This window comes from Zalophus californianus, chromosome 4 (genome assembly GCF_009762305.2).
Source record: "Zalophus californianus isolate mZalCal1 chromosome 4, mZalCal1.pri.v2, whole genome shotgun sequence".
Taxonomy (NCBI): Eukaryota; Metazoa; Chordata; class Mammalia; order Carnivora; family Otariidae; genus Zalophus; species Zalophus californianus.
Window position 1 is genome coordinate 78,099,360 of NC_045598.1, and position 24,233 is coordinate 78,123,592.

Consider the following 24,233-nt stretch of genomic DNA (forward strand, 5'->3'; position numbering starts at 1 on the left):
TCTGGTTCCACCACTTTCTCGCTGTGTGACCTCCTGGGGCAAGTTATTTAAAATCTCCATGCCTTAATTTCATCTTTAGTAGTAGGTCAATAAACCTGTGTGACAATTAAATTAAGCTGTATGTTATAAAGTTCTTAGCATAATACCTCACGCAGGGTAAGTACTACACACACATAGATGCCTAAAATGCCGTGCTGGAAAACCATGGGCAACAACTTTTCTTTAAGTGAAAAAAACAATAAAAGGAGTTTTTCACTTCAAAAGCATAACTGGGTAAATAGACAAATTTACAACCATTCCTGTGAAATTTGTTATTGAATAAATTCACGGAGCACCAACATCTTTAACAAACCTTCCCCAAAAGCTTTAGGTAAAAATCCATCTTTGAGTTTTAGGGGAATGAGCTTTTCCACACAAATTAATTTCCCTTTTTTTTTTTTTAAGATTCATTTATTTTAGTGGGGAAGGGGCAGAAGGGGAGGGAGAGGGAGAGAGAGAATCTCAAACAGCCTCCCTGCTGAGCACAGAGCCTGAAATGGGGCTTGATACCACACCTTGAGATCATGACCTGAGCTGAAATCAAGAGTCGCCCACTTAACTGACTGAGCCACTCAGGTACCCCCACAAATTAATTTTCTTAGTAAACAAAACTAGTCCCTTAGTACCAACTAGTACTAGTACCAACTCTTGTAAAAATTTTGACCATTGTTACATTAACAGAGACCTTTATGAACTGTCACCTATGTCCCTGTCTTATTAAACAAATTATAATGAACACAGTTTAACAATTTCTTGATGCTATTTCTTCATACTATATAGAATCACATATCTGGCATCTTGAGAGTAGGCTGGGTATGGCCCAATGATAACAGAGAAGGGAAGCGAACCAGTCTTGAACACATCCACTGGGATAGGATTGGAACTTGGGATTACTGACATATTAATAGGTATTCAAAATATTTCAAGGTATCAGGCCATAGTTCATAAAAGCATTTGTCAGTGGGTGGCCCAAGGCAGCAGTCGAACACATAGTCAAGTTGACACAAAATCAAATAGCTCAGAGGGAGATAGTTCTCTGGGATTCACACCAGCAGACTGGAGGTGGTAACTGGAAGGTCTGTCCAAAGATTGTCAGGTTCTATAACCACGACCTGTGTAAAGGGCAGGGCTCCAAACCTAGAGGTGACGGCTGTGCTGGGCAGGCAACTGGAAGATAAATTGTGGAATAGAGACCAAGGGAAAGGTTTAATTATAAGAGTAGGGACACATGAAGAGAGTTGAAGTCTAGGATATTATCAAGGTGAAACCAGTACAAGGATGACTTGACCCTAGGTCATAGACTGTGGGGCTGGAATCAGTTAAAAATCTTTCTCAGGTAAGGAGATGTTGGGTAATTTGCCCAAGCTCATGTTATGAAGCTGCACAGCCAGAACTGTACCACAGGATATCTGACTCCCTACATATTTCTGCTGCTTTGCTTGGTTCACTTTACAATAAAACAAAGGTTATACTATTCTGGAAAATATAGAAATGACTGGATTTGTTTTTCTGATTCCAAGAAAAATTCCAATGGTAAAATTCTGGCGTCACATAATTAATTTATAATTTTTGATGGGACAAGAGTGAGTTGCCCCTTTATTTTTTTTTAAAGATTTTATTTATTTATTTATTTATTTGAGAGAGAGAGAGAGGGAGAGAGAGAGAGAGCACAAGAGCAGGGTGAGGGTCCGAGGGAGAAGCCGACTCCCCACTGAGCAGGGCTTGATCCTGGGACTCTGGGATCATGACCTGAGCCGAAGGCAGATGCCTAACAAACTGAGCCACCCAGGCACCCCTGCCCCTTTATTAATAAGAAAAATATATTGATGATATGGAATGGCTTGCTACATGTGTACCTTAAGAATTAATTCTTTTAATAAAATAAAAAGAATTAATTCTTTTAAATTCCTACAACCTAAAATTAAACTTTTTTAAAAGATTTTATTTATTTGAGAGCGACAGAGCGCGTGCACAAGTAGGAGGGAGGAGTAGAGGGAGAAGCAGACTCCCCGCCGAGCAGGGAGCCCAAAGTGGGACTTGATCCCAGGACCCTGGGATCATGACCTGAACTGAAGGCAGGTCACTTAAACTGAGCCACCCAGGTGCCCTAAAATTAAACTTTTCGAAAGGAGCCTGTGTATCCTTATGAAAATAGCACAATTCAATTAGATTTGAAATTAAACACTAGTTTCAAATTTGGTACTCTAAAAATACATTATTATAAGTGTTTACGAATGTTAAGATATTTACCCATTAAAAAATACCTAAATTCACATATTCAAAATTTGGTAATAAGCTAAAAGCATTTAGTTCAAAGGAACAAAATTTTCTTGACATGAGAAATAGAATATTATTAAGAATCAATGATCTCGGGCACCTGAGTGGCTCAGTTGGTTAAGCGACTGCCTTCGGCTCAGGTCATGATCCTGAAGTCCCTGGATCGAGTCCTGCATTGGGCTCCCTGCTCAGCAGGGAGTCTGCTTCTCCCTCGGACCCTCCCCCCCCATGCTCTCTCTCTATCTCATTCTCTCTCTCAAATAAATAAATAAAATCTTAAAAAAATTTTTTTAAAAAAAGAATCAATGATCTCTCAGGGTTCTCATTTTAAATTCTTCTTAGATGATTATTATTTTATTGCCTGTATTACCAACAATAAATATCTCTCTTTTGAATCCAGATCTTTTTAACTTTATGTTCTCTATTACTGCTTTCCTGAGATTCAGATCTAAAGGAGGCTAGTAACCCTCCGCTCCAATCCTGCATTTCCTTTTTCCAAAAGGGTATTTCCTCTTGACTGCTCCACCTAAAGCTCAAAAAATGTCAGTTCTGGAATTGTGAACAATGGTGGTGCTTTGCAAAAACAGGTTAAAAAAATCAAACAGGTAAGGGAAGCTGGAGGTGGATATCTGCTAGGCAGTGGACGAGCGGGCATGGAAAAACAGAAGTCCAGAAGTACACAGAAACCAAAGGACAGGAAAAATCAGTATCCAAGAATCAAAGACAGGTGGAATTCAGAGTGTGCCAGAAATCAGGCAAGGACACCAAATTGACCAGAAATCCCAAAAGAATGCTTTAAGAAACGAGGAATGCCAAAAAGCCAGGCAGATAGGAACCCAGTGAGCAAAAGGGTGATCAGGAGCTAAGAGCACAGCCTCTGCCAAGAGGTCTGGATAACAGAGCCAAGCACCTAGACAAAGAAGTCAATAAGGAAACCTTGATTCTCCAGCCAAACAGTATCCAGCTTGGTACTGTCAGGAGAAGTAGGGAAAAGGAAATCTAGTTGCTCAGGGAAGACAGAATTGGGCCAACCAGAGCAGGTCCTCCTTTTTTCCTTTTGTTAACACAAGATTTGACTGCATGACTAGAGAGCCGGCTAATTTTCTTCGCTTTCGGACACTTTTATCCAAATAAGAATTCACAGCACTCTGTTGCTCTCTTCCTAGGTGATGTGGCATTCTTAATTGGTTCTCACAGATGCTACACCGATTCAAGTCTTGGCAAGAGATTTATAGCGTCTCAGAACAAGTTGAGAACGGAAAATAGATCCTGTCCATTGACTCAGCAGGATTGTAGAGCTTGCTTCTTAATAATCCCACACCAAGTTAGAACTCGTGTCTGAGACATCCTACTCCATCCCAGTGTTGGTCTGATTTTGTTCCAAAGGTAGTTTTCTTATTAAAACAGAAGCATTGACAGCTGGGACCGTGTTATGTTCTCCCTCTTCGGAGAATGCTCGCCAAATTCTGCAGATACGGAAGTCGGGTGACAGTTCCCTCCCCTTTATAAAGTACAGGTCTTGCAGAACCCACTCCCCGTCAAGACCAACTGGAGAAACAGAATCTTTAATCTTCATTGGCAAGAAGGGTTTATCTATTTCATTTCCTTCTTTTAAGCTGGGGGACCAGTCCCCCCCATATGTGGTTTCACTTCCCACAGTTTCAGTTACCACGGTCAACCACAGTCCCGAAGTAGATAATCCTTTTCTGACGCATTCTCAGAGAGTCAAGAGTAGCCGAACACTACATCACAGTGCCTTTGTCATTCACCTCACTTCATCTCATCACGTGGACATTTAATCATCTCACAACGTCCTAAGAAGGAGGGTGATGTATAGTACAATAAGCTGTTTTGAGAGAGAGACCACATCCACATAAGTTTTATCACAGTATATTGTTACAATTGTTTTATTATATTATTGTCACTAGTATCTTACTGTGCCTAATTTATATATTAAACTTGATCACAGGTGGGTGTGTATAGGAAAAAACATAGTATATATGGGGCTTGGTACGATCCCTGTTACCCACTGGGGGTCTTGGAACATATACCTTGCAGATAAGAGATAGGGAAACTACTTTGATGGATAACTGACTTTCTGGACATGACTTATCTCATGGGGGTTGATAGCAGAAGTTGAGGGCATTTCCTCAGGAGATAAGATTTCTTTTACATGAGGTTCATGGAATGAGGACTGGTGGATCCAGTTTTTCCTTTCCCTCCTCATTGTCACTACAAGGTCTGACAGGCAGCTCTGCACCACATCCAGTTTTGTTGAGGTCTCTGCGGTGAGTGATAGTTTTGTGAGTTTGGATCAGACTACCTGTGTTTGAATTCCAACTCTATAATTTTCTAGCTGTATGTTTTTGGGTAAGTTACCTAATCTCTCTGGTCACTAGTTTTCTCATCCCTGAAAGATGAAAAATGATACTTAAGTCATAGGCTTCTGGTATGGATTAAACAAAATACATTATCTGAAAGTGTTTTGCATATTGGGAGTTTTCTGTGAACATGAACAAATCCGTTAAGGAAAAGTTTCGGTACCTGAAGGGGATGGGGCATACACAGTTCTCTCTTGGCCATACATCACAAGACTATTTCCATGTGAGACTGTTCTTTCACAGTGCATAATTTGATTAAAAGACAAAAAACAAAAAAATCTCCCCAAGGGCCTTTCTTAAAAATAGATGGCTTGTCTCTTGGGCAAATGGAAATTTCCAGTATGCTGACCCCTAGAGAAAGTTTAGCTTAAATCCCCTTGTAACTTTTTAAAGGTAGCTTGGTAGGTAGCTCAGCATCACCATGCGCTTAAAGATCCGTGTTCTACAGCCAAGAAAACAGGCTTAGAAAATTTAGATCATTTATCATAGCTCACGCAGTTAGTCATTTAAAACGGTTCAATGGTTTAGTAGGTTGCACTTGCATACTGCTGTAGCTTCAGCTAACACCACTGTCCCACAAATATTTGCATTTAGCCACATGGTTCTTCTTTCAGTTCCTCCATTGCACTGTGCTACCCTGCCCCATGGCTTTTGCATATTCTGTTCTCACTTCCCAAAATGCTTCTGCCTCTCCTTCTCCTCTTCCCAAACTCCTCACTGTTCTGCAGATATCAACTCAAACAAGTCTTCCCTGATTCCCAAGACAAGTTCTGATCCCACATCACATGCTGCCAAAGCCTGTTCATGACCTGTAATGACATTTGTGGGATTATATGATAAGTGCCTTTTTTCACTTCTAGATTATAAACTCTTTGAGGGCATAGGCCATGTCTGTTTTTTTGTTTACATTGTATCTACAGAACTTAACTGCATGCCTGGGACATAGTAAACTAGTAATAAATATTTAAATAAATGAATAAATTCACTGAGTCTGGAGCTCAAGTCTTATGACTTTTTTTTTCACTAACCAAAACACAATAGTTTGATCTAGACAATATTGGCTTCATAGGGGTCTGTGACTCTCATGGTCACTCTAGAATTATGACAACAGGGTCTGATGTTGACGTTGAGAACACTGGCATTAATATGGTATAACCAGAAACCTTGTAGAAGACTTTGGAATCCTAGCTTGAATCATGAGAGTTTTAGCACGTTACATGGTCCAAAGGGAAAGTGGATCCCTCACTACCCTTTACTCAACAAAAGAAGGGGGAGGAGCTTTGGAATCCTTTATAGAAATACATACAATATAACAAAAATATACTAACATAAATGAGGAAAGGGGTCAAAGGGAAAGTTAAATGGTAGAAAAATATAATACCTAAGGTTTAAAATTAATGTAATGTAATATGTAATATAGTACAATACATAATATCCAGGCACTAAAATTCATCCATGAACTTCTGTATAGGCACTGGGAAGCACACAAATTTGGCTTAGTGTTTCCTAGTGGCCAAGGGAAAACAAAGCTACCACAAGATTCGTGGTGTAAATAGCGTAAGGTAAGAGTACCAGATGCTCAGGAAGAAACACAGCTTTTTCTATATTGTTGTGATGTCTAGACAATGTTCTCAGTAACAGTCCTACAGTATGTACAATGATGGAGGTAATGTGGTTGTTCCTTAAAACACCTCTCAGTGTACACTCAAGGCAAAATTATAAAATGTAGGGGCGCCTGGGTGGCTCAGTCGTTAAGCGGCTGCCTTCAGCTCAGGTCATGATCCCGGGGTCCTGGGATTGAGCCCCGCATCGGGCTCCCTGCTCAGCGGGAGGCCTGCTTCTCCCTCTCCCACTCCCTCTGCTTGTGTTCCTTCTCTCGCTGTCTCTCTCTGTCAAATAAATAAATAAAATCTTTAAAAATATATATAAAATGTAGGTCAGAAAAGGGCCATGTCGTGAGGGAGAGGGGTGTTGAGACAATGTGACCCAAGAAATCTCTCCAAGGATCTGTCTCCAAAATGACAAAATTTAGAATGTCTAGAGAAGGGGTTCATTCCCATTAGGCCATTCTCCCTGAACATTATTTTTACAACTAAATTTTTGCTAATAATTCCACACCAGGTAATCCAAGGTTATATTTTCTGAGAAGAATCTGAGGTGTAGAAGTTCTGTAGAAGTTCTATGATGTAATTAAGCATAGTCAACATAGAATTGATACCCTTTATGTAAGGAAAGCATCTAACCAGTATGCCAAAATGGAAGGCTACCAAACTTTTGCATAGAGGTAGACTAGAAAATGCAGGGCCAAGATTTTCCTCCGATTATATTTTTGGGCCCATTTCAATACACACACCTACTGGGCATACGACATTAATTCACATCAGAAAAAAATTAAAAAGAGCTTTAATTACTAAAGTATAGACACTTGTGAAATATTCAAAAGACACAGCAAGCCTTCCTATCCTCATCCTCTCTGACCTCCCTGCCCCTGGGTAACCATGGATGCTTTCCTGTCTCCTCTCAGACCGTTTCTATATATAATCTTAAGAAAATCCCTGGTGGGGGTGGGGGGGCGCCTGGGTGGCTCAGGCGTCACACGTCTGCCTTTGGCTCAGGTCATGATCCCAGGGTCCTGGGATCGGATCAAACCCCGCATCGGGCTCCCTGCTCCGCGGGAAACCTGCTTCTCCCTCTCCCACTCCCCCTGCTCGTGTTCCCTCTCTCACTGTGTCTCTCTCTGTCAAATAAATAAAGAAAATCTAAGAAAAAAGAAAAAAGAAAATCCCTGGGGGCTGCTAGAGGGGATCCTGATGCCCCTAACACTTTTATATGAGGACTCTCTCTCTCTCTCTCTTTTTTTCATGGAAAGCAGGTAAGATGAACAGGCTGTAACTGTTGTATATTATTCTTAAGCAAGGTACACCAAGATCTGTGTGGTCTTTCCAAGAAGATAGGACTCATATCTGTAATAAAGGAAAATTTATGAAGCACCCATAAAAACCCTGCTTTAAGCTTCTTAGAATAAAAAGCAATGCTTGTTTTTTATATTTCTACAAACGACTGAGGAGAAACCTGTCAGTTCCTCAGGGTCTCAAGTAAGAAGCCAAGACTGACCATCACTATGGGTTCATAACTTCTGCCCTGAGGAAATTAATAGAAGTCGTCAGAACATCTTCCTGTTTTGGAACATTTGCTTGCTTGGTTTGGCAGGGGTTTGGCATAGGGAGAGGACATCCCTCCTGTTGTTGACCCTCATTGGCTAGTGAGTAAAACTCACTCTGGGGCCCAATCCCATTCAGATCATTAGGTAAGCTTACCTTCAGGCAAATGGGTAAGGATAGCTGGTTGGTATCAGGGTATTGCTTGGTCAAATTACAAAATATCATACACGTGCACACACACAGACAGACATGTACACACACTCCTCACCTGCAATAAAACAAAATAAAACCTCTTTTACAACTCTCTCTCAGTATCCTTTGATTTTTGTCTCACTGTGATTTTTTCTAAAGATTTGACTTATTTATTTGAGAGAGATAGTGAGAGAGAGAGAGCATGAGAGTAGGGGGAGTGGCAGGCAGAGGGAGAAGCAGGACCCTGGGATCAAGACCCAAGCCAAAGGCAGACGCTTAACTGACTGAGCCACCCAGATGCCCTCATTGTGATTTTTTTCTAAAAAATGAAAATAGGGTCCCAGTCAGAGAGACAAGAAATCCCAGATTTTGAAAGATTCTGTACAAGTGTATTTTTTAAATAGATGAGATTATATTTTACATACTGTAATTTGCTCTTTTTATTTAGCAGTATATCATCTACATGCTAAATTCACCTAAATTCATCCTATTCTTTATAATAATTTTATATATATACTATAAGGCCATAGTTATAAATGACCTTATTATAAAATTGTTTTTTAAAATGCACCATCAGGGGTGCCTGGGTGGCTCAGTTGGTTAAGCGACTGCCTTTGGCTCAGGTCATGATCCTGGAGTCCCGGGATTGAGTCCCGCATCGGGCTCCCTGCTCAGCGGGGAGTCTGCTTCTCCCTCTGACCTTCCCCCCTCTCATGCTCTATCTCATTCTCTTTCTCAAATAAATAAATAAAATCTTAAATAAAATAAAATAAAATAAAATAAAATGCACCATCATATGAATGTACCATAATGTGTTGAAACGTTTTTATTAAAAAAATTTTTAGGGGCGTCTGGGTGCCTCAGTCAGTTAAGGATCCGACTCTTGATTTTGGCTCAGGTCATGAGATTGAGCACCGGTTGGACTCCATGCTCAGTGCAGAGTCAGCTTGAGATTCTCTCTCTTCCTTTCCCTCTGCCCCTACCCCTGCACACATACTCTCTCTCTCAAATAAATAAATAAATAAATATCTTTAAAAAATATATTTTACTTTGACTCCAATTTTCACTCGTTGAAATAACACTTTAATGAATATCCTTATGCATAGTTTCCTGGCATGCCATTTCCTGAAAATGAAATTGCTGATCAAAGGATACATGCATTTTAAATTGTGATTGGTACTGGAAACTTTTCTCCACAAATGTAGTGTCAATTTATACTCTCACAATAGTGTATTAAAATATCTGTTTGCTCAGATATTAAGGAACTATTGAAACTTTGTCAAAGTGCTAGGCAAGTGAAAAAGTGTCCTCCTTTTGCTTTAATAATTATTTCCCTAATTAGAAGTAAGATTGTGCATCTTTTTATATGTTTTCTAATCATTTGTATTTCTTCTTCCATGAATTACTTCAAAGGTAGTGTTAATTCTTTAGTGAAACCGACCCCTTAGAAGGCTGCTCAAGGGCTACAACTTGTTCATTAGTGTTCTCTTTGGTTAACAGGCTGTAGAAGGTATATTGCCTCAGGTAACGTAAATGAGGGGTGAGCAGTGTAGCCAAGTGGGCCTCAAGTGTGGCTGCAGCAGGGATTTGAATATCTTCAGAACCCTTCTTTCAGTCGTCACTGCCCTCTGCCTATTGGCTTTTCTGAGGACGGTCCCATAAGTTTCCAGGTGCTCCAAAGTTCCCATCTCCCATATTTGTCGCACTCACTGGCCCAGCTGAGATCATGTGTCCATTCATCTCTGTGACCACATGCTTTGTAAGAGAAGAAGAGGAGGAATTTCTAAAAAAGAAGTAGCTATGGCAAAGACTAATTAGCTATCTCTCAATATCCATGTTCTTTTATCTCTGACTTTTATCTGGGCACATGGAACTCAGAATGAAGGCAGCATTTCTTAGTTCTCCCTGCCTGTGTGTGACTAAGTTCTAGCCAGTGGGATCTAAGCAGAAGAGTATATGCGACTTCTAGGAAGAGTCTTCTATAAGAGGGTCATGCCCCTTTCTTCCTTCCTGCTACTTGGAATAAAAGTGTTTTGGTTGGACCCGGAATAGCCAGGGTCATGAAATGGAACCTGTAGTGACAAATTAGAAAAAGGAATGTGGGTCCCTGATGATCATGGAGCCACACCAGTCCTGAACTGTCCAAATTTATGAAAAGAGAAAGCAAAACTCTAGCTTGTTTTAGCTCCTAACATTTTGCATTTGTGGTCACTTCCAGCCAAAACTAATCCTAATGAAGAAGGTACTATTTTACCAGAAGAAGGGAAAGTTGCTGGGGAAAAAAAAATAAAATAAATGTCCACTGCAAAAATTTGGTTGATAATTTTTAAAAGCCTCACATTAGCTATCCACAGGACTAACTTCCTCACTTCCTTCAAGTCCTTGCTAAGTTATCACTTTTACAATTTTTAAATACCTTTGTCAAGGTGTAATTGATATACAGTAAACTGCATATATTTGAAAGTACAATTTAGTAAGTTTTGACGTATGTATACACCTGTGAAGCAACCACCATAGTCAAGATAGGGAATGTATTCATCACCTATACAAGTTTTCATGTATCCCTGTACCCCTCCGTAGATACTCCCTAACAAGGTAACCACTAATGTACTCTCTGTCACCATAGATCATTTTGCATCGTCTAGAGTTTTAATAATACAGTATGTACTCATTATTTTATTTTATTTTGGCCTGAATTCTTTCACTTACCATAATTATTTTGAGATTCATTCATGCTGATGTGTGTATCAATAGTTCATTGTGTTCTATTCTGAGTAGTACACCGTTGTATGGCTACATCGCAATTTGTTTATCCACTCACCCATTAATAGACATTTGGGTTGCTTCCAATTTTAGACTATTACAAATAAATCTGCTATGAACACTCATGTACAAGTATTTGTATAAGCATATGTTGACCTTCCTCTTGAGTAAATACCTAGGGGTTTGGCTGGATCATGTAATAGTGTATATTTAACTTTTTAAAAGACTTCCAAACTTATAATATTGCCTTATATTTCCATCGGCAGAGATGAAATTTCAGTTTCTCCACATCATTGCCGATACTTCAGATTGTCTATTTTTTTATTATAGTGGCTGCATAGTGGTATCTCATTGTGCTTTTAATTTGCATTTCCCTAATGACTAATAATATGGGGCATCTTTTCATGTGCTTATTTGCCATCCATATATCTTCTTTGGTGAAGATATTCAAATCTTTTGCTCACTTTTTATTGGATTGTTTGTCTTCTTATTGAATTTCTTCTAGTCAGTGGCTTGCCTTTTCATTTCCTAAATAATACCTTTTGAAGAGTGAAAGTTTTTAATTTTGATAAAGTCCAACTTATCAATTTTCTTTTATGGATTGTGCTTTTGGTATTATAACTGAGAAATCTCTACCTAACCTAAAATCATAAACATTTTACACTGTTTTTTCAGAACTGTTATATTTTTAGATTTTTACATTGTGAGTTAATTTTTGCATATAGTATGAGGTATGGATTTAAGTTTATTGTTTTGTATCTGGATATACCGTTGTTCCAACACTATTTGTTGAAAAGACTCTCCTTGGTTATTGAATTTGCTTTGTACATTTGTTGGAAATCAGTTGTCCATAATATGTGGGTCTTTTTTTCAAAGTCTCTATTGAATTGATCTATTTGTCTATCCTTACACCAATATCACACAGCCTTGAATAGTGTCACTTTATAATAAGTCTTGAAATCAGGTAGTGTTTACCCTCCAAATTTGTTCTTTTTTTCTTTTTTCAAAGTAATTTTGGCTACTAAAGTATGTTTGCATTTCCACATGAATTTTAGAGACAGCTTGTCAATTTCTATGAAAAAGTTGAGTGGGATTTTCATTGAAATTGCATTGAATCTAGAGGACAAACCGGGGAGAAGTGATATCTTAACAATATTTAGTCTTCTGACTTATGTGCAAGATATAGCTCTCAATTTACTTAGTGTTTCTTTCATTGCTTTCAGTAACATTTTATAGCTTTCAATGTACAGGTTTTTCCCATCTTATGTCAGATTAAACCCGAAGTATTTCATATTTTTGATACTATTGCAAATGGCATTTTAAAATTTCAATTCCAGTTGTTTGTTGGAAACATAGAGGAATACAATAGATTTTTGTAGGTTAATATTGTGTGCTGAGACCTTACTAAACTCATTCATTCTAGTAGATTTTTGGAGATTCTATCAGATTTTATACATAGATAATTATTTCATCTGTGAATAAAGATAATTGTACCCTTTCTGATCTGGATGTGTTTTGTTTCTCTTCTTTGACCTATTGCTCTAGCTAGAACCTCTAGTACAACGTTGAATAGAAGTCATGAGAATGAAAATCATTGGCTTGTTTCTAATCTTAGGTGGAAAGCATTCTTCTTTCACCATTAAGTTTGATGTTAGCTATAGTTTTTTGTTTTGTTTTGTTTTGCTTTAAAGATTTATTTAGTTATTTGAGAGAGAGAGAACGAGCAAGAGGGGCAGAGGGAGAGAGGACTCAAGCAGACTCTGCAGGGCTCAATCTCCTGACCCTGAGATCATGACCTGAACCAAAACTAAGAACTGGACACTTAACTAACTGCACCAACCAGGTGCCTCTATAGGTTTTTTATATATACCATTATCAAGTTGAGGAAGTTCCCTTCTAATCTTAGTTTGCTGAGAGTTTTTATTGGCAATGGGTGCTGGATTTTGTCCAGTGTTTTTCCTCCATATATTGAGGTGATCCTATAGCTTTTCTTTTTCCATTCATTAATTTGATAAATTACATTGATTGATTTTTCAAATATTAAACCACCCTTGCATTCCTAGGATGAATCCAATTTGGCTATCATGTATTATCCTATTTATATATTGTTGGATTTGACTTGGTAAAAATATTTTTAGAATTTTTGCACTGTGTTCACAAGGGACATTGGTCTAAAGTTTTCTTTTCTTGCTATGTCTTTGTCTAGTTTTGGTATCAGGATAATACAAGCCTTACAGAATGAGTTGGGGGAAAACTCCCTACTTTTCAATTTTCTGAGAGAGTTTATGCAGAATTGGTATTATTTCTTCCCTCCTTTCCTATATTAGTTATAATTTGCCAGTGAAGCAATCTGGGCCTGGAGTTTTCTTTGTAGGAAGGTTTTTAACTACAAATTTAATACTTTAAAAAATATAGGTCTATTCAGGTTACTTTTTTCTTCTTGAGTAAATTTTAGTAGTCTGTGTTCTTCAAGGAATTTGTCCATTTGATCCAAGCTGTTGAATTTATAGGTACATTATTCATAATATTCCCTTATTACCTTCTTAATAGCTATAGAATCTTTAATAATGTCACTTGATATTGGTAATTTGATATTGGAAATTTGCATATTCTCTCTTTTTTTCCTTGACCAGTCTGGCTAGAGATTCATTTATCAATTTTATTGATTGTCTTAAAGAATCAGCTTTTGGTTTCATTGATTTTTCTCTATTGTTTTCTAGTTTATTTATTTCTATTTTATCTTCACTATTTCCCTTCTGTTTATCCTGGGTTTAATTTGCTCTTCTTTTTCTAGTTTTTTAAGGTAATTTTTTAAATTTCAAAAGCATTTTATCTGCTTTTTTTTGTTGTTGTTTCTGGCAGAAGAATAAATCTAGTTCCTGTATCCAATGATGCCTGGAAACAGAAGTGAGATGTAGTTAATAGTAATCAGCTCTTCATCAAACTTTTATTGATCATTGAACCCAAATCTTTCCTTCCATACTTTTTAGGCCTACAGATTCCAAATATCCCATTTCACACATTACTGCTGAATGCTTCTGTAAATTGATTTTTTATTTGTTTTACATTTATTTCTTTGAACAAAATTGGAATACAATTAGTGGTTCTTCCTGAGTGAAAAGCCTATCCTTTTAATATTCTATGGCCTTTCTTTGCATTTTGTGACCTCAAAGTTGAACACATTTCTGGATTTGAGGAAAATAACAGCATGGTTGGCAAACTAAGGGTGCTTTTTAAAAAAATTTCAAGGATCTAATAACACCCCAGGGTTATCCACATGTACTCAAGAGAAGGAGTTAGTGATGGCTTCCATAGATCAGGAAGATAATAAGTGTATAATGGTATATAGGCTTCTGAATACCCCACTAGGTTTGAACTCAGCAATTTGGCACAATTCCCTGGAAACAGCCTTAAGATTCAGAGGAAACTAGTGGAATGGGTGGATCCTGCTACATCTGGAAGTCTTTCCAAAGTTGGATTCTGTGGTTTTAAAATATGTCCACAAATTCTTTGCTACCCTCCTCTACAAGAGTCTTCCCTTCCCTTAACTATGGCTAGACTTGGGAAATTGTGTCTAACAAACTGAACATGACATAATTGATGTGTTAATTCCAAAACTAGGCTATAAAAGACACTGCAACTGCAGCTTCTGTCTAGGTTGCTCTCTCCTGGATTACTCATTCTGGAGGAAACCAGCTGCCATTTTGTGAGGAAGGGTACACACAGTGAAAAATGGAGCCAACAGCCATGCGAGTGAGTCATCTTGGAAGCAGATCATGGGCATTGTTTGAGGCTTGAGATGACGGCAGCCTCAGATGACATATTGACGGCAACATTGTAAAAGATCTTAACCAGATCCACCCTGCTAAGCTGTTCCTGGATCTGACCTTTGGGAACTGTGTGAGGTAATAAATACTGCTTTAACTGCTAATTTTGGGGTAATTTGTTATTATAGATAACAAATTATTGTTATCTGTGCAACAGATTCATGGGAAATAAGACTTTCTGGGACTTGAGGTAAATATTAGCAGGCTTCTAGAACTCAGAAGGTACCAGGTACATTTCTCTTTCTATCAGAACACTGATAGAAAAACAATGACAGATTCAGAGTGTCCAGGACAATGGGAGACAAATGTTTCAGTGATGCAGGTTTCTGTGGTAAGTGGTTATAAAGAAGTGGTTTTGAAAACACCAGAAAAGGGTGCCTGGGTGGCTCGGTTGTTAAGCGTCTGCCTTTGGCTCAGGTCATGATCCCAGAGTCCTGGGATTGAGTCCTGCATCGGGCTCCCTGCTCAGCAGGGAGCCTGCTTCTCCCTCTGCCTGTCTCTCTCTCTGTCTCTTATGAATAAATAAATAAAATCTTTAAAAAAAAAAAAAGAAAGCACCAGAAAAAAAAATTTTTTAAAGATTTTATTTATTTGACAGAGAGAGACACAGTGAGAAAGGGAACACAAGCAGGGGGAGTGGGAGAGGGAGATGTGGGGCTCAATCACAGGACCCTGAGGATCGTGATCTGAGCTAAAGGCAGACGCTTAATGACTGAGCCACCCAGGCACCCTGCACCAGAAAATTTTTATGGTGATAAAAGAACCACACAGGTTTTAGAAAGTTCAAGAGAGAAAAGGCAAAGATTCTAGAGTTCAGAAGTTAGAGGGCTATTTTCTGAAGCAATGAAAGAGATTTCTTTACCTTTCCCCCTCTAATTTAACAGTAACACATTTAGAAATTAAAAAAAAATACAGGTAAGCAAAAATAAGAAAATAAAAATTACCATATAGAAAGAATCACTGTTAGCATTTTTGGTATGTTACTCTGACAAATAAATAGAAGTGGGCAAAGTTGGTACTTCAGTTGCCATTTTGGCATTTTTTGAGCTTGGCTGCATCTTGATGGTATGGTGTGTGATAAGATCAGTAGTCATAGGTCTGTTCCTGCACTTTTGCCCTAAAGCAGGCCCCCTGGTCAGATATTATGCTGTGTGGGATTCCATGCCTATGGAATCCAAGCATTTTATAAGCTCCTGGCTGAGGCTCTCTTAGGAAAGGCAAACTCATACCTGGAGTACATATTATCCTTATAAGAGTGAACCACCAGCTCTTTCAGAATAGGACAGTTCCAGGGCGCCTGGGTGGCTCAATCAGTTAAGCATCTACCTTTCGCTCAGGTCATGATCTCGGGGTCCTGGGATGGAGCCACATATTGGGCTCCCTGCTCAGTGGGGAGTCTGCTTCTCCCTCTCCCTCTGCCCCTTCCTCCCCCTGGCTTGTGCTCTCTCTCTCTCTCTCTCTCAAAAAAAAAAAAAAAAAAAAAAGAACAGGACAGTTCTAATGTCCAGGGTGATTTCCTTGAAAAAATAATGCTACATTGTAGACATAATATTGGTCTCTGTTGCTGACAAGTTATTCAGACAGTGGTAACTAGATTGGCCTTGCTAAAAATATGAGTCCATGCTGTTGGGCACATATGTAGCCTCCATCTCTACCACATGGTCATTCAATTTATATGTCCATCATGTCAATTCTGAGATTGCTAATGATGAGGTCTGCTTAATATCAATTGGTTGAGCCATTTTGTCTACTTTGTTGTTTAGCATCTGTGGATGCTTTCTGGTAGGTGTTAAGATGTAATACAACATCCTTCACACTGTGTACCTACTCCCACATTTCTATACACATTCCTCTATGCAGACCTCTTTGTCTCTGCTCTTCCTTTTCATTCCAGGCCTCCAACTAGATAGCCAAACCATTACCAATGACCCAGGAATTAATATGTATTCTTAAGTCAGGCCATTTTTCCTTCTACCAAAGGAGATGACCAGACACTCTGTTCCTAGTTTTGTCCTTTGGAAAGATGTTTCCTCTTCACGGTCTTCTAGGACCACCTCTGAATACAGCTATAACCCATTTTGAAATGGCTAATACATTTCAGTCTGTATGCACTTAATGAGTTGACCTATCTATAAGCCATCTTGGGCCTTTCTCTCCATTGTGATTGGTCATATGGGACCCTTTGCAAGGCCATAGTACAAGCCATAGGAGGGGAGTTAGTGCAATCATGAAAAGGGACATGAGGGTCTGACCTGGTCCTGCTTGAACTTGATCCTGGATATACTAGTTCCATCTTATGAAGAATTGATACTGGGCCCATCCAACTTTTTGACAGAACATAGTTTATAATGGGAAGTTCCAAGTGCATGGGTCATTTGATGCTCCATAGTCAAGTATTCTGTCTCTGCCAAAGTAACTTGTCCTCTGTAACTTGCCAAGAACTGTTTTTCAAAAGATATATAATTCTGTGCTGTAAACAGCATGAACTTTCTCCATAATTTCAGGCACCAGCCTTGTGATTCACCCACTGGAGTTCTCCATAGGCCCCTTACTGCATTTTTTGCCACCACTGACACCTCCATCACTGTAGGGTCTGTTGGATTGTATGACCCAAGAGGCAGTGCTGATTGTACCACATTTTAGACCAGTTAGAGTGCCCTTTCTTGCTCCAAGGCCCCTCAAAGCTGACAGCTTTCCATGTCACCCAGTATATGGGCAGGAGCAATATTCCTAAGTGTGGAACATGTTGTTTCCAGAACCCAAAGAGACCTAGGGGCTCTTTGCTTCTTTCTTTATGGTAGGAGTGAAAGATGCTGCAATTGGTCTTTCACTTTGGAGAGGTTATTCTGGCAAACCTGAACCACTGGACTCCTAAAAACTACACTGAAGTAGATGGTCTCTGAATCTACGTAGAGTTTATCTCCCAACTCTGGGATACATTTGTCTTACCAAGGTCTCTAGCCACCTCTACCAGACCTCAGACACCCAATATGAAGTGACTTGCTCATTTTAACTGGGATTTGTCTGTACCACCAAACCATAAGTTTGGTAAGTCGAGCATTTCATCATCAAGGGGAAATGGCATATGTAAATTTTTTTTTTTTTGGTCTTTATTGACTTTATTTTAGTTTTTGTACCCAAAGAAAAATCATGTTCATATCTATCATGAACAAAAACTTAAAAAGGCAGAACTAGAAGACATGTGTCCTTCACCAAAGCAAAGCTGTGCTAAAGGTTCCAAACATTTCAATTTTTAAAATAAATATTTTCATTTTCCGATGTCTACTTTCATGTCTTCAGAGTGTCACAGGAAACTGAAGCTATCATGAATTACAATTTTGTTTAGAGTCCCAGCTCACCATGTTTGGTAACTTGCCATACCATATCCAGCTTGGTTAGGAGGAGGTATTACAGAGGGAGGAGTTTGTCCTTGGGGAGGCTGAGCACCAAATCCACCCATCCAAGCAGCAGAAGGTGATTGATCTACTCCAAATCCTTGTTGGTTCCATGGCTGCCCGTATACTCCATATGGTGGTACATTGCCACCCATTTGCCATATACTGTCCATACTGTTGTGGGTTTCCATAAACTTGGCTCCACTGCCCCCACTGACTATAGTCGACCTGTTGGAAGTTTTTAGTCATACCAGGAGATTCTTTACCCCAATAGCATTTAACAACATGTCCTTCAATTGTAGTGCCATTCACCGAAACAATGGCATGGGCAGCACTTTCATGGGTTGAAAATCTGACAAATGAATAGTCTTTCTTTGGAAAAACTCTTATTTCCATAATTTGTCCAAATGGTGAGAAAGTCTGTCTCATAAGCTGATCTGTTAACCCAGAGGCAATTCCTCCACAGTACACACTACAATTTTTTGGACTTGACTGGTTTACTACATCTTCAAATCTCAACGGTTTAGTGTTATTTTCTTGTGTACTTTTAGGTGCAGGTGGTTTACTTGTGGCCCAGTTGGTTCTGATCTGACGACCACCCAACCACTGACCTCCCATATGCACAATTGCATTTTCTGTATCCAGTTTGTTATAAAAAGATACAAAACCATGGCCTTTGGATTTTCCAGTTGCCATGTCTTTAATACTGCGGCATCCGATATTTTACCAAACGGGGTAAATGCTGATTTGATATCTTCTGTTGTAATTTCTGGACTCAAATCCCCAACAAACACATGGAAGTGATTGGAAGTATCTTTTTTCTGGCTACTTGGTGTTGTTGCCCAGTTTCCTTTGACCTCCTTTCCCAAAATTTTTCTCCCATTCATAGCAGCTAATGCAGCAGCTGCATCTCTGTGTTCATAAAATTCCACAAAGCAATATGGGTCATTGGTTGTATGCTCTGTTATTATTTTACAGCTTTTACAGGGTCCAATCTGACTGAATAACTGAAGTATAAGGACTTCTGTCACATCTCTGGAGAGGTTACCTACGTATCTAGGCTATAAACACCGTATTGTTTTCTGAAGATAGAACCATATGTCTTAGCTTGTGTGTGTAGAGTCCGGGGCTGCCCGTCGTCTTCCATCATGGTGGGTGTGACGGAGCGATCCTGGGACAAGGGGGAGAGCAGGGCTGGGGAGGGGAGGGGGTGGGGAGGAAGGGGAGGGGGGCTCCTGGCACCAGCTGGGGACAGAGGAAAAGCCACCGAACCCTGCTCTCGGGCTCTCTCCCCCCAGCCCGCTCCGGACACTGCGCATAACTACTACTACTACTTCTTCTTCTTCATCTTCTCCTTCTCCTTCTCCTTCTCCTTCTTCTTTTTAGATTTAAATAACTAAGATCCAGGTAAGTTGCATGAGTGGGTATCTCTCCCTCCACCCACACCTATATCCTTATGGAAAATTCTCTATGATCAATTGGCAAAGAAAGAAGAAATTCAAGCCTGGATTACAAATGGCTTTCCACAATATGACGTTACCAGTCAAAATTGCTATAGTAGTCCAAATTAGGTGCGTCATGAAAAGACAGTGAGGAATGAAAATCCTCCCAGCAGGCATAACTTTGACCAGTACATCTAATGGTCAGTTTGCCAAGAAAGAGAGATGGACTGAAATGTAGATCCGTATATGTTCAAGGACAGTGGTTAAGGGTTTGGTCACATGTTCAGAAACTTGGAGGGAAGAACAGAACATCAGGGGATTGGTAGCTGGAGGTTTAGGGAAGATGTACGTGAATGAATATCTTGGAATGATATGAGAATATGAGAATATTTGTGTCCTTTGTGAATACCCATCAAAGATGATCTGAATAATCGGGTGGACAAGATTATTCATTTTGTGCCTCTCAGATTCTTTCCCCAAACACTTCAGTACTTGCACAGTAGACTCATAGAAAAAGAATTTTTTATTATTTTTTAGAAGATTTTACTTATTTATTTGGCAGAGAGAGAGACACAGTGAGAGAGGGAACACAAGCAGGGGGAGTGGGAGAGGGAGAAGCAGGCTTCCCGCGGAGCAGGGAGCCTGATGCGGGGCTCGATCCCAGGACCCTGGGACCGTGACCTGAGCCGAAGGCAGACACTTAAAGACTGAGACACCCAGGCGTCCCTAGACTCATAGAAAAATTAATGGTGTCAGGGATGGAGATTATTCATGGACTTAATGTGAGGTTCTCTTCAACAAAGTTGATCTGGCTATTGCCATGCTGAAGGTCAATCTGACCCTGTGCCCTCAATTCCATCTTCCTTGAGGCCTCAATTCTGTACTACACTCAGCAAGAAGAGACTGCCACCTGGTGGCAGATTTGTTATATTGCCCTTGCCCGTTCTATTCCTATGACTAAGGAATTGGGTAATTTGTCCTCATTGGGATAGAATGTATTCTGGATAGTCTTTCTTGCCTACCATATATCTTCGAGAAATATTATACTTCATCCACCACTATGATATACCATACAACATTGCTTCTGATCCAAGAACTTATTTTACAGTAAAAAAAATGTAAGTCTGTGTTTATGGGGTTCACTGGTCTTAACTGGTCCTAAATTCTAAGCAGAGTAGCGTCATTCAAGGTAATCTATTCCAATTTAATGGAGGGCCCACTCCTGGGAAATGGGATAGCAGGAATGAAGTGGAAAATCAGGACCTTGGCTTTAAACTGCAGCTCACAGTAGAAATCTCTCCTGCAGGGCCAATATAAGGATGGAAAAGCCAGGAGACCCAACAAGATGGGATGTAGAAGGGTGATCTGGGTTCTTTTCACCAAGGCTTCAAGAGGCTCATGTTGAGAGTGTCATTGTAGGATTTAGGGCGGTTCTCAGCTGAGGAGCATGTAAGCCCATTTTTAAGCCTTGATGGGCTTGCAGGAAAGAATGATTCAACCCTGCGAAACCTAGATGCTCAGACAAACAAGACCTTAATTTTTCTGGAGGAATGGAAAAGATATATTCAGAGGAAAAAGGCAAGGGGCAAGGGATTTAATGGTTATAGCATCTCTCTTCTCAACTGCTTCTCACCATGCTCTCTTCTGGTACACTCCCACTCTCCACCTCACCGTTAAATTGCCTGATAAAGAAGTAAGAACAAACCACAGAATAGGGAGGAAAGTAGGCTTCAATTATTACTGATATGATCATCTAATCTTTCCTGCCTTTGGTCTTCATTACCATGAAAAAGCAAATATTTTGGTGAGTGATTTGGCTTTAGGGCACAGGCTCAAACTGGGCAGGCCAGTGTCCTCTGCCATAATCTGGAACAGGCCAGTCCTGACTCCTTTCTTAGCCATGCAGATTCTGGGAAGTTAGGCTGGCTGCCTTGAGAATTACACTGTGGATGAAAATCAGTCTGGGTAGAGAGAGCCTGAGGCAAACCAAAATCCATGACGCTCTGTGAAGCAGTCATAGATAGACTCAGATTTTGCATAATTTCTTTACCCTGCTGTATGATGAGCTGGCTAGATTCTTGCATTTTTTACTTGTTTAGCCACTTCTTATATCCCAGGACTGGGGCAGAAATAGGGACTTGAGAAGAGCCCTGGGATTTCTGTGGAAGGGAGGAGATGCATATTGGCCTAGTTACTCCAAATCTCAGACATTCTGGAAGGATCCAGATGGGTACAAGGATGTTAGCAAGCTTAGCTCAGTGACTTGTAGGTCCTGTGCCTGGAATAAAATTCTGCACAGGAAAGCTAGAGAGATGCTAGTTTGTCAAGGTGCCTGTTTATAGCACATACTTTCTTGCTCTCCCCAGGTGCCCATCATCCAGCAGATCTATCTATAGATCGTAGGATTATCTACACAGCTGAAATCACTGAGTGTTTTTCCTTAGTTGGGACTCACTGATGATGGCTACTTATTTTCTTTAATGTCAGTCCCTTGATCATTTTTATTATTTATTACTAAATCTTTGCCTGGGTTTCTCTTTGCTTCTTGGTTTTTACTTTATAAAATAGCTTTTCTCAACCACGTTTATTCTGATTAATTATCCATTGTTTTTCTGCCGTCACCCTTATTGCTTGGAGAAAAGAAGATTATTTCTTGAGAGGCACATTATGCCAAACACTTTTTTGTTGTTGCTGCCTTTTTAGAATTTTTTTTTTTTGGTTTTTATGAAAGAGAATTTTTAATGGATTGATTTCATCAGGCAGTTTTAATTCTGTTTACTATTTATAAGCATGGGAACTGATTAATATTTGGAGTTTTCCTTTATCTATCCCCCTCCCTTTCTAAAAATCAGGCCAGGATAGTTTGCCAAGCAAAAAAAGAGAAGATCGACTGCAAAAAAAATCACTACTGAGATTTAACTGAAATATTCAGAGTGTTGAATAATGCCATTGACAGTGCAGACACCACTGCTTTTCTCGTGATTCTAAATCTTGGGATTGAAACATTAGGAGACTCATCTGTTGCCAGGAATTTTAGTCATTAGATTGTTCATAAGCCCAGAGAAGCCCATTTCTCTTTTTGGTGAGATATTAAGTAGAACTTCAGATACCCGTAAAGCAATATCTTCTTTCTTCACTTTTTTCCCTACTGGATGAGTTAGAAAGAAAGGAGAATGAAAAGTTATCTATCTACCAGACATTATGCTCTGTTACATATGAAGTCTCAAATAATCCTAACAATGACCCCAGGGTCCATATTTGACAAACGAAAACATTTAAGTTCAGAGTATTAGGTAACTTAACCAAAATCACATAGCTGGAAAGTTGGCAGTTTGAGACGCAAACTCAGATGTGCCTAACTTTAAGGCCTGGGCTATTCTACTAGACTTGTTGTTCAGAAAAAGACAAAGATCACTTATTAAACTGGGCAATGAGTCAGCAATAAATGTTTATTCAGGTGCCCACAAATATTAGAGGCCAATGCAAAGCAAGGAATGATTAATTATAAACCAGACCAATAGACGTTAGGGTGATGTAGATTTCAGAGGTCAGCTTAGAAACTGGAAGGCTCTGAGAGTGTGGAGATGGGCTTGTAACAGGCTAGAGAGGGGTGTATGGGCAGAGAATAAGGTCCTATCAAGACAAACTTGGAGGACATTATGCTAAGTGAAATAAGCCGGACAGAGAAAGACAAATGCTGTATGATCTCACTTATGTGTGGAATCTAAAAAAAAGATTGAACTCCTAAAAGCTGAGTAGAATGGTGGTTACCAGGGTCTGATAGGGGTGAGAGATGGAGGAGGGTTAGGGAGGTGTTGGTCAAATAATACAAATTAGCAGTTATGTAGAATGAATAAGTCTAGAGATCTAATGTACAGCATGATGACTCTACAGTTGACCCTTGAACAACACAAGGGTTGGGGGTACTGACTCCCATGCCATCGAAAATCTGCATGTAACTTTTTTCTTTTTCTTTTTCTTTTTCTTTTGAAGATTTTATTTATTTAATTGGCAGAGAGAGAGAGAGACGGCGAGAGAGGGAACACAAGCAGGGGGAGTGGGAGAGGGAGAAGCAGGTTCCCCGATGAGCAGGGAGCCTCATGCGGCGCTCGATCCCAGGACCCTGGGATTATGACCTGAGCCGAAGGCAGTTGCTTAACTGACTGGGCCGCCCAGGCTCCCCACTTTTTTATTTTTCATTTTTAAAATTTTTAATTGAAGAATAGTTGACATAAAATATTAAATTAGTTTCAGGTATACAACACAATGATTCAACAATTACATACCCTAAGAAATGCTGACCATGGTTAAGTGTAGTACAATATTATTGACTATATCCCTTATCTTGTATTTTTCATCCCAGTGACTTATTTTATTTATAACTGGAAGTTTGTACCTCTTTATCCTCTGTTACCTCTTCCCCCATCCCTCCACTCCCCTTCCCTGTGTATAATTTTTGACTCCCCCTTTACTAATAGCCTACTGTTGACCAGAAGCCTTACTGATAACATAAACAGTCAATTAACTCATATTTTGTATGTTATATGTAGTATATACTTTATTCTAATAGTAAAGTAAGCTAAAGAAAAGAAAATGTTACTAGGAAAATCATAAGGGAAAGAAAACACATTTACAGTCATACTGTACTGTAAAATATGCCGTGTATAAGTGAACCCACACAGTTCAAACCCACGTTGTTTAAGGGTCAACTGTACTTAATACTGTTTTGACACACTGAAAATAAGCTAAGAATGTA

The 24,233-nt window shown here is 39.4% G+C and overlaps 1 protein-coding gene across 1 annotated transcript; it reads right to left on the reverse strand.

Moving 5' to 3' along the window:
• Window positions 1-17,808: 17,808 nt before the first annotated feature.
• LOC113937436 (nucleolysin TIAR-like) lies at window positions 17,809-19,185 on the reverse strand. Its single transcript, XM_027621708.1, is given in 4 exon segments — window positions 17,809-18,178; window positions 18,180-18,739; window positions 18,742-19,091; window positions 19,154-19,185. Coding segments are annotated over 4 exon segments (1,125 nt in total). The 3' UTR covers window positions 17,809-17,995.
• Window positions 19,186-24,233: the final 5,048 nt, after the last annotated feature.